Source organism: Oncorhynchus mykiss, chromosome 26 (assembly GCF_057628025.1).
Source record: "Oncorhynchus mykiss isolate SJ-2025 chromosome 26, ASM5762802v1, whole genome shotgun sequence".
Classification (NCBI taxonomy): Eukaryota; Metazoa; Chordata; class Actinopteri; order Salmoniformes; family Salmonidae; genus Oncorhynchus; species Oncorhynchus mykiss.
Window position 1 is genome coordinate 52,196,433 of NC_143047.1, and position 12,145 is coordinate 52,208,577.

The window sequence follows — 12,145 nt, forward strand, 5'->3', positions numbered from 1 at the left end:
GAATTACACCTGCTGAAATGGTGCTGACAGCAACAGACAGAATATAGACAGAGGACTTTACAGATAGTTTACATACAGACAGCATATAGACAGAATATATACAGAGGACTTTACAGATAGTTTACATACAGACAGAATATACACAGAGGACTTTACAAATAGTTTACATACAGACAGAATACAGACAGAGGACATTACAGATAGTTTACATACAGACAACATATAGACAGAGGACTTTACAGATAGTTTACATACAGACAGAATATAGACAGAGGACTTTACAGATAGTTTACATACAGACAGAATACAGACAGAGGACTTTACAGATAGTTTACATACAGACAGAATACTTTACAGATAGTTTACAGACAGACAGAATATAGACAGAAGACTATGCTGTGTGGAAGAGGACTCACCTAGCCAGGTTAAAAGCATCATCCACAACCTGGGCTCTGTTGATCACTGGAATAGCCTGAATATAAACACAGGGACATTGAAATATGTTTGGTTTCCATATTGGGACAGTCAGCAGGCTTTGTGCTGGTCTTCCTGGGAAGACCTCCTCATTTTGCAGGTTAGAAAGCATCATTATCATATGGACTGTTCCCTCATGGTCTGTGCTGAGCTGGGTGAAGAGGTCATTATCATATGGACTGTTCCCTCATGGTCTGTGCTGAGCTGGGTGAGGAGGTCATTATCATATGGACTGTTACCTCATGGTCTGTGCTGAGCTGGGTGAGGAGGTCATTATCATATGGACTGTTACCTCATGGTCTGTGCTGAGCTGGGTGAGGAGGTCATTATCATATGGACTGTTACCTCATGGTCTGTGCTGAGCTGCGTGAGGAGGTCATTATCATATGGACTGTTACCTCATGGTCTGTGCTGAGCTGGGTGAGGAGGTCATTATCATATGGACTGTTACCTCATGGTCTGTGCTGAGCTGGGTGAGTAGGTCATTATCATATGGACTGTTACCTCATGGTCTGTGCTGAGCTGGGTGAGTAGGTCATTATCATATGGACTGTTACCTCATGGTCTGTGCTGAGCTGGGTGAGTAGGTCATTATCATATGGACTGTTACCTCATGGTCTGTGCTGAGCTGGGTGAGGAGGTCATTATCATATGGACTGTTACCTCATGGTCTGTGCTGAGCTGCGTGAGGAGGTCATTATCATATGGACTGTTACCTCATGGTCTGTGCTGAGCTGGGTGAGTAGGTCATTATCATATGGACTGTTACCTCATGGTCTGTGCTGAGCTGGGTGAGTAGGTCATTATCATATGGACTGTTACCTCATGGTCTGTGCTGAGCTGGGTGAGTAGGTCATTATCATATGGACTGTTACCTCATGGTCTGTGCTGAGCTGGGTGAGGAGGTCATTATCATATGGACTGTTACCTCATGGTCTGTGCTGAGCTGCGTGAGGAGGTCATTATCATATGGACTGTTACCTCATGGTCTGTGCTGTGCTGGGTGAGGAGGTCATTATCATATGGACTGTTACCTCATGGTCTGTGCTGTGCTGGGTGAGGAGGTCATTATCATATGAACTGTTACCTCATGGTCTGTGCTGTGCTGGGTGAGGAGGTCATTATCATATGGACTGTTACCTCATGGTCTGTGCTGAGCTGGGTGAGGAGGTCATTATCATATGGACTGTTACCTCATGGTCTGTGCTGAGCTGGGTGAGGAGGTCATTATCATATGGACTGTTACCTCATGGTCTGTGCTGAGCTGGGTGAGGAGGTCATTATCATATGGACTGTTACCTCATGGTCTGTGCTGAGCTGCGTGAGGAGGTCATTATCATATGGACTGTTACCTCATGGTCTGTGCTGAGCTGGGTGAGGAGGTCATTATCATATGGACTGTTACCTCATGGTCTGTGCTGAGCTGGGTGAGTAGGTCATTATCATATGGACTGTTACCTCATGGTCTGTGCTGAGCTGGGTGAGTAGGTCATTATCATATGGACTGTTACCTCATGGTCTGTGCTGAGCTGGGTGAGTAGGTCATTATCATATGGACTGTTACCTCATGGTCTGTGCTGAGCTGGGTGAGGAGGTCATTATCATATGGACTGTTACCTCATGGTCTGTGCTGAGCTGCGTGAGGAGGTCATTATCATATGGACTGTTACCTCATGGTCTGTGCTGAGCTGGGTGAGGAGATCATTATCATATGGACTGTTACCTCATGGTCTGTGCTGAGCTGGGTGAGGAGGTCATTATCATATGGACTGTTACCTCATGGTCTGTGCTGTGCTGGGTGAGGAGGTCATTATCATATGGACTGTTACCTCATGGTCTGTGCTGTGCTGGGTGAGGAGGTCATTATCATATGAACTGTTACCTCATGGTCTGTGCTGTGCTGGGTGAGGAGGTCATTATCATATGGACTGTTACCTCATGGTCTGTGCTGAGCTGGGTGAGGAGGTCATTATCATATGGACTGTTACCTCATGGTCTGTGCTGAGCTGCGTGAGGAGTCGATCCCAGTTACTACTGTCATAGTTGACCCTGAAGAATCCAGAAACCTTGGTATTGGCCAACATCCAATCAGATCCCAAAGTTTTCATTGGTAGATGGGTGGCTGTATTTGAAGGAAGCAGGAAATAAATGATTATCCTTCACATCATAGAGCCAACAGATGTCTTTATTGCGTCCCAATTGGACCCTATTCCCTGTATAGTGCACTACTTTAGACCACGGCCCTATTCCCTATGTAGTGCACTACTTTAGACCAGAGCCCTATTCCCTATCTAGTGCACTACTGTTGACCAGGGCCATATTCCCTATATAGTGCACTACTGTTGACCAGGGCCATATTCCCTATATAGTGCACTACTGTTGACCAGGGCCCAGTGCACTAAATAGGGAGCCATTTGGGACACAGTCTTGTTCTGATCTGTCCTGATGTAATGTTTAAACCCATACCTGTTTTAGTCTGTAACCAGTATGGAGTCTGATCTGATGTCATGTTTAAACCCATACCTGTTTTAGTCTGTAACCAGTATGGAGTCTGATCTGATGTCATGTTTAAACCCATACCTGTTTTAGTCTGTAACCAGTATGGAGTCTGATCTTTCCCATTCTTCATCCACTTTATAGGAACAATCCATTCATACCTGGAGATAACGCACGCATTGCGCAAGCACGCACGCATTGCGCACGCATGCATTGCGCACGCACGCACACACACACACACACACACACAGGGAGAGAAAAAGAGAACAGACAGTTAGTATTATCAGACCATTCCTGTCATTACTGAGTTATCATACTACTGAGAACAGACAGGAAGTACAATCAGACCATTCCTGTCATTACTGAGATATCATACTACTGAGAACAGACCACCACCACTACCACCACCAACACACCTACTACCACTACCACCACCAGTACAACCACCACTATCACCACCACTACCACCATCACGACCACCACCACCACTACAACCACCACTACCATCATCACTACCACCACCACAACTACCAACACCACTACCACCACTACCACCACCACTACTACCACTACTACTACCACCACCACCACCACTACCACCACCACTACCACCACTTCCAACACCACCACCACTACCACCACCACTACCACCACCACGACCACCACTACCACTACTACCACCACCACCACTACTACCACCACTACTACTACCACTACAACCACTACCACTACTACTACCACCACCATTACCACTACTACCACCACTACCACCACCACTACCACCACCACTACCACTACTACAACCACTACCACCACCACCACCACCACTACTACCACCACCACTACCACCACCACCACCACTACTACCACCACCACTACCACCACCACCACCACTACTACCACCACCACCACCACCACCACCACCACTACCACGACCACTACTACTACCACTACCACTACCACTACCACCACCACCACTACCGCCATCACTACCATCACTACCACCACCACTACCACCACTTCCAACACCACCACCACTACCACCACCACCACTACCACCACCATGACCACCACTACCACTACTACCACCACCACCACCACTACCACCACTACCACCACCACCACCACTACGACCACTACCACCACCACCACCACCACTACCACCACCACTACTACCACCACTACTACCACCACCACTACTACCACCACCACCACTACTACCACCACTACTACTACCACTACCACTACTACCACCACCACCATTACCACTACTACCACTTCTACCACCACCACTACCACTACTACAACCACTACCACCACCACCACCACTACTACTACCACCACCACCACTACTACCACTACCACCACCACCACCACCACTACCACCACCACGACTACTACCACCACTACTACTACCACTACAACCACTACCACTACTATTACCACTACTACCTCCACCACCACCACTACTACCACCACCACCACTACCACCACTGCCACCACCACCACCACCACCACCACTACTACTACTCCTACTACCACCACCACCACCACTACTACCACCACTACTACTACCACCACTACTACTACTACCACCACTACTACTACTACCACCACTACTACCACTGACACAAACCACCACTACTACCACTTCTACCACCACCACTATTACCACCACTACCACCACCACCACCTCCAGTACTACCACCACCACTACTACCACCACTACTACCACCACCACCACCACTACTACCACCACTACTACCACCACCACCACCACTACTACCACCACTACTACTACTACCACCACCACTACTACCACTACTACCACCACCACCACCACTACTACCACCACCACCACCACTACTACCACCACTACTACCACCACCACCACCACTACTACCACCACCACCACTACCACTACTACCACCACTACCACCACTACCACCACCACTACTACCACTTCTACCGCCACCACTACTACCACCACTACTACCACCACTTCTTCCAGTGCCATGAAGACTGCTAAAGCAAGCCCACACATGTATTTTGGTATGTTACTTGAAAGGAGAGGGTCTGTCCACTACAGAGTCAGGGTCCAGCAGGAAGTGTCTCTGGTTGATGCTTCCTGTGGCCGTATCTATGGTAACCACTGGAAAGCCCATCTGGAGGATCCAACGGTTCATGATATCATCTACAGAGGCTGGGAGGTCTAACCCTGGCGTCGAGTCGGCGGCCTAAAAACAACCACAACCACAACATCAACAGTTCATCAGCACACTGGGCTACAGAGGGAACATCAGGACCCATGTTCATAAAGCGTTTCAGAGTATAAATGCTGATCTCGGCGGACAGGGGGACCTGATCCTAGATCAGCACTACTCTGAGACACAATAGGGTGAATTCAAACCTGAGTTTAGCGCAATGAAATGCTTTTGTTAAAGATGATTTTTCCTTCTGATCCCTGGAGATTAATGAGAAACCAGTCATATGGAAGAAACAGGAAAATCACTTCAACATGACATGTATTGTGGCCCCTTTCCCACATTGAAATAAGCTATAAATAGCTCTGCCGTTATTCAAAATTGTTTTTGTATGCCTTCATAATTTGCGCGGATTAAACTTGGAGACCCAAGCTATAGTCTTCTGTAGGGCTGAACCCAAGATATAGTCTTCTGTTGGGCTGAACCCAAGCTATAGTCTTCTGTAGGGCTGAACCCAAGCTATAGTCTAGTGTTAGTTTCCTTACATTTATAACTGTAGTGTTAGTTTCCTTCAGTTTGTAACTACATTTTGCGTCATGTACCTTTGTCGTACAGTTCCAAGATTAGTGAGGATTATTCGGCTAGTTTTATATGTTCAACTTTCAGGATGATTCATAAATATTTTCCTAAATAATCAGAGATCAGAGTATTTTTAAATATACTAGTTGGTCCTGAAACAGAGGCTAAGAGTCTGGCTTTCCTTCAGTAATCCATGTATTCTGAACCCATTCCCTTAATGTAGTCTAGTGAGTCCACAAAATGAAATGCACTCCGTATTTAAAGGGATGGTTTAAAACTCTTTGAGGGCATGGCAGATTTACGCCCCCTTTGGAGAAATTGGGTACCCCTAGTAAACTGAAAAAAAAATATATAAAAAATTGCTAATATATGCATATAATAATTATTATTGGATAGAAAACACTCTAAAGCTTCTAAAACCGTTGGAATTATGTCTGTAAGTATAGCAGAACTCACAGGGCATGCATTCTTCCAAACTAGTTTTTGTGGCCATGAAAGTTGGAGCAACTTTGACGTCATGCCCCCACCCTTCCCGACCACTTATGGATCTGGGGACACTTTCCATCTCTTCCACTAGATGTCCTCTTTCTTTGGAGCGTTCAATCGTTCAAATCGCGCGAGAATTGGCCCTATAGGAGTGATTGGAGTAAGTGTCGCGATAAAAAAACCTGTGCGTTAGGGCGCGAATTGGTCCCAGCCATTCCTTTGTTCCAGCACTCCTGGGAAGAGCAAACGATGCCCGGTTGAATTGAAGTTTGTTTTGCACGTCTAAAACATCATAAAGCTTGCTTCTGCACTTAGTTTGACCTGTTTAGTCGACATATAATGTGTAATTTTGAAGTTTTGATGCGCAACTTATCCGGACCGGAGGACGTTTTGGGTGCATTTCAGCTGATGTTATTAGCAGTAGCTAATACAAAGACGCAAGACTTGAAACCAAACGATGTATTGGGTAAGTATGAACCCTTCCAGAACATTCTGAACGAAGACCATCGAAGGTAAGGGAATATTTATGCTTAAATCTGTGTTTCTGTTGACTCCAACATTACGTGGAAATGTAGCTTGGAACTGAGCGCTGCCTCAGCATATGAAATAGTGTGCGATTTCTGTAACGTTAAAAATAAATCTAACACAGCGGTTGCATAAAGAAGCAGTGTATCTTTCTAACTATATGTAGAACATGTATATTTAGCCAAAGTTTATGATGTCTATTTACGTTATCTTGCCGAGCTACCTAGGTTTCCTGCGGGCATTTTTGAGTAATTTCTGAACATGAGTACACTGTAAATGGACATTTATGGATATAAATGGCATATTATTGAAAAAAAAAAAATGTACTGTGTAACATGTCCTATCACTGTCATCTGATGAAGATTTTCAAAAGGTTAGTGAGCGATTTATTTTTTAATCCTGCTTTTATAATTTTATATTTTCTGGGACAAAATGGCTGCCGCTTGTCTTTGTTTCGGTGGTGGTCTAATATAAATGTGTGGTGTGTTTTCGCCGTAAAACATTTTAAAAATCTGACATGCTGGGTAGATGAACAAGGTGTTTATCTTTCATTTGAGCTATTGGACTTGTTAATGTGTGGAGGTTAAATATTTTTAAGAATATTTTTGCGTTCCATGCGCCACCGTTTGAGCTGAATGGGGGGGAGGGTGTTCCTCCAGAGGAACTCCTGGCATCAACTAGTTTTAAGATAAATGTACTGAAAACCCTATTGAATGAAAACTTCACCAGAAAATCTGTTAGCCAGAAAGTGGGATGTTTTTGCAACAGTTGAATTAAATGTATTCAGCACGCGCACGGGAACCACGCCTGCAAAACCCATTACGCACATTCATAAGGTATGTCTGAATGAATCAGGCCGTTAATTAATAATGGGCCAGGTATATGAAGGTTAACATTATGACCAGGATCATGTATTACCATCTGCAGGTGCTTCCAGAGGTCCTGGTAAACTGTGTTGCTGTACTTGAATGTATTCAGATACGTCTGTGGAGAGATCAGGTCACATTTCAGCTTCAAAATATCAAATCACTTCTCTTTCAGTCGGTCACTCTGTATAATCATTTATTTAACCTTGATTTAACTAGGCAAGTCAGTCATTTTCAATGACGGCCTACAAAGGCCAAACCCGGATGACGCTGGGCCAATTGTACTCCGCTCTATGGTACTCTCAATCACAGACAGTTGTGATACAGCCTGGATTTGAACCTAGCACTGAGCTGCAGTGCCATGGGGCTCCCGAGTGGCGCAGCGGTCTGAGAAGACACCATGGGGAGTGAACGACCAATCACATTCACCTGAAGAAAACAAAGACATGCCCAATGGGACAATGAATGCAAAACCTGCCCTAGGAAGCCCACCTTCCTGGCTATAACGTTCATTTCCTCAAGTCTTCGCTCTTCAGCTCGCCTGAAGGAGACCGTGTCACACAATTTACAAAGACTACTGGATTCGGCTCCGACGTAGCTGTCTGTTAGTGGAGAGAGAGTACCCAGCGAGCAACGAGGAATCTGCCCAGAAGCTGCCCTCTTCCGGGGGAACTGATTGAATCGGCCCGGAATCGGGTGTCCGACTCGGCCCAGAATCAAAATGAATGACTGCCCAGAATCAGGCCAAGTGCATCGGGCCGTTTCCGTCTCCCTGAATTCAGCCGACGTTGCCAGCATCTCACCAGCATCCCCCCAGAAGCGGCCCGATGCATATGTAAATACACGTAAATAAACAACATTTCCTGATTTAGTCATTTTAAATATTACAATTATACATTTTATACATACAAATTATACCCTTCCACAAAAAAACTTTTTCTATTGGAGGAAACACCATACACCTGGGGACCGTGTCAGCGTGCCTGGCCAACCACGGGAGTCACTACAACGCAATGGGACAAAGACATCCTGGCCAGTCAAACCCTCCCCTAACTCGGACGACGCAGGGCCAATTGTACGTTGCCTCATGGGTCTCCCGGCCACGGCCGGCATGAGTCAAGGGCCTACGGTGTCACAGGCGAACTTGAAATGCTCGACCCGCTCCACTACAGCCCCATCGATGTCCATATCCTGTCGTCCACGATCGTCTCCTTTGTCTTGCTCACATTGAGGGATAGGTTGCTGTCCTGGCACCACACTGCCAGGTCTCTGACCTCCTCCCTATAGGCTGTCTCATCGTTGAGGGAGTGGTTGTTGTCCTGGCACCACACTGCCAGGTCTCTGACCTCCTCCCTATAGGCTGTCTCAACGTTGTCAGTGATCAGGCCTTACCACTGTGGGTCGTCAGCAAACGCAATGATGGTGTTGGAGTCGTGCTTGGCCAGACAGTCGTAAGTGAACAGGGAGTACAGGAGGGGACAAAGCACACACCCCTGATGGGCTTAGGTGTTGAGGATCAGCGTGGCAGAAGTGTTGTTACCCACCCTTACCACCTGGGGGCGGCCCGTCAGGAAGTCCAGGATCCAGTTGCAGAGGGAGGTATTTAGTCCTAGGGTCCTTAGCTTATTGATGAGCTTTGTGGGCACTATGGTGTTGAATGCTGAGCTGTAGTCAATGAACAGCATTCTCACATAGGTGTTCCTTTTGCCCAGGTGGGAAAAGGCAGTGTGGAGTGCAATAGAGATTGCGTCATCTGTGGATCTGTTTGAGCGGTATGCGAATTGGAGAGGGTCTAGGGTTTCCGGGATGATGGTGTTGATGTGAGCCACGACCCAGCCTTTCAAAGCTCTTCATGGCTACCGACGTGAGTTCAATAATCTGCTAAATATGTGTATGGACCAATAACATCTGCTAAATATGTGTATGGGCCAATAACATCTACTAAATATGTGTATGGACCAATACAATTTTATTTGGATTTGATTTGAAATGATTGCGAGCTCCGGTGTCATAGCCAGGAAGGTGTGGCTTCTGAGGGCGGGCTCTACATTCATTGGCCCATTGGGTGTGTTTTTAGTTTTCTTCAGGTGAATGTGATTGGTCATTGACTCCCCATAGCATGTTATACCTCGTTCCCTCCTTCAGGGAGCAGTAGTTATATTCGTAACTGTAAGTTCTCACTTTTATGTGTCACTCATATATATATATATATATATACACACACACATACACTGCTCAAAAAAATAAAGGGAACACTTCTTAAACAACACAATGTAACTCCAAGTCAATCACACTTCTGTGAAATCAAACTGTCCACTTAGGAAGCAACACTGATTGACAATAAATTTCACATGCTGTTGTGCAAATGGAATAGACAACAGGTGAAAATTATAGGCAATTAGCAAGACACCCCCAATAAAGGAGTGGTTCTGCAGGTGGTAACCACAGACCACTACTCAGTTCCTATGCTTCCTGGCTGATGTTTTGGTCGCTTTTGAATGCTGGCGGTGCTTTCACTCTAGTGGTAGCATGAGACGGAGTCTACAACCCACACAAGTGGCTCAGGTAGTGCAGCTCATCCAGGATGGGACATCAATGCGAGCTGTTGCAAGAAGGTTTGCTGTGTCTGTCAGCGTAGTGTCCAGAGCATGGAGGCGCTACCAGGAGACAGGCCAGTACATCAGGAGACGTGGAGGAGGCCGTAGGAGGAGGCCGTAGGAGGGCAACAACCCAGCAGCAGGACCGCTACCTCCACCTTTGAGCAAGGAGGAGCAAGAGGAGCACTGCAAGAGCCCTGCAAAATGACCTCCAGCAGGGCACAAATGTGCATGTGTCTGCTCAAACGGTCAGAAACAGACTCCATGAGGGTGGTATGAGGGCCCGACGTCCACAGGTGGGGGTTGTGCTTACAGCCCAACACCGTGCAGGACGTTTGACATTTGCCAGAGAACACCAAGATTGGCAAAATTCGCCTCTGGCGCCCTGTGCTCTTCACGGATGAAAGCAGGTTCACACTGAGCACTTGACAGACGTGACAGAGTTTGGAGACGCCGTGGAGAACGTTCTGCTGCCTGCAACATCTTCCAGCATGACCGGTTTGGCGGTGGGTCAGTCATGGTGTGGGGTGGCATTTCTCCATGTGCTCGCCAGAGGTAGCTTGACTGCCATTAGGTACCGAGATGAGATCCTCAGACCCCTTGTGAGACCATATGCTGGTGCGGTTGGCCCTGGGTTCCTCCTAATGCAAGACAATGCTAGACCTCATGTGGCTGGAGTGTGTAAGCAGTTCCTGCAAGAGGAAGGCATTGATGCTATGGACTGGCCCGCCCGTTCCCCAGACCTGAATCCAATTGAGCACATCTGGGACATCATTTCTCGCTCCATCCAACAACGCCACGTTGCACCACAGACTGTCCAGGAGTTGGTGGATGCTTTAGTCCAGGTCTGGGAGGAGATCCCTCAGGAGACCATCCGCCACCTCATCAGGAGCATGCCCAGGCGTTGTAGGGAGGTCATACAGGCACGTGGAGGCCACACACACTACTGAGCCTCATTTTGACTTGTTTTAAAGACATTACATCAAAGTTGGATCAGCCTGTAGTGTGGTTTTCCACTTTCATTTTGAGTGTGACTCCAAATCCAGACCTCCATGGGTTGATAAATTTGATTTCCATTGACAATTTCTACGTGATTTTGTTGTCAGTACATTCAACTATGTAAAAAAAAAAGTATTTAATAAGAATATTTCATTCATTCAGATCTAGGATGTGTTATTTTAGTGTTCCCTTTATTTTTTTGAGCAGTGTATATATATCTAAACAAAAGGATGTGGAACAAAATATAGTAATTAGACATGTACATAAACATTACTCACACTAAGTCCTCGGGCGAAGACCGGCTCTGTCAAGAACTCAGACAGCATCCTCAGAACTGCAGCTCCCTAGGAGGAAGAGAACACAGGATATAAGAAATAAAACGTCTGACATGTCATGGCCCAGTACAGCCTGCCGCTCTCGCCCGAATCAAAATCCTTAAGAGAAATGCAGACAGAAAATAATGTAATTTCCTTGAGGACATGTGACATTTGCTATTTCAAAGAAATGCAGATTCTTTTTTAAAGTCGACTAAAACCCAGATGACTGACCCAGGTGATTCTAACCCAGACGATTTTGACCCAGGTGATTCTGACCCAGATGACTTTGACCCAGATGACTGACCCAGGTGATTCTGACCCAGATGACTTTGACCCAGGTGATTTTGACCCAGACGATTTTGACCCAGGTGATTCTGACCCAGATGACTTTGACCCAGACGATTTTGACCATGTTATTCTGACCCAGATGACTTTGACCCAGATGACTGACCCAGGTGATTCTGACCCAGATGACTTTGACCCAGGTGATTTTGACCCAGATGATTTTGACCCAGATGATTATTACTCCGGTGACTTTGACCCGGGTGATTTTGACCCAGATGATTTTGACCCAGGTGATTTTGACCCAGGTGATTTTGACC

At 46.3% G+C, this 12,145-nt stretch overlaps 1 protein-coding gene across 4 annotated transcripts in view; it reads right to left on the bottom strand.

Moving 5' to 3' along the window:
• The window catches only part of LOC110527036 (aminopeptidase N), a 46,025-nt gene that overhangs the window by 8,548 nt on the left and 25,332 nt on the right, over positions 1–12,145 (bottom strand). For all 4 annotated transcript variants that reach the window (XR_016492212.1, XM_090222051.1, XM_090222053.1 and 1 more), the window contains 6 exons: positions 11,505–11,570; positions 7,683–7,748; positions 5,032–5,207; positions 3,055–3,131; positions 2,463–2,596; positions 417–472 (listed from right to left, as the gene is read on the bottom strand). Coding sequence is in view for 3 of the 4 variants with exons in the window: in XM_090222051.1 (XP_090078177.1) it covers positions 417–472; positions 2,463–2,596; positions 3,055–3,131; positions 5,032–5,207; positions 7,683–7,748; positions 11,505–11,570 (575 nt within the window). In the remaining variant the exon portion in view is untranslated. The remainder of the gene's footprint in view (positions 1–416; positions 473–2,462; positions 2,597–3,054; positions 3,132–5,031; positions 5,208–7,682; positions 7,749–11,504; positions 11,571–12,145) is intronic.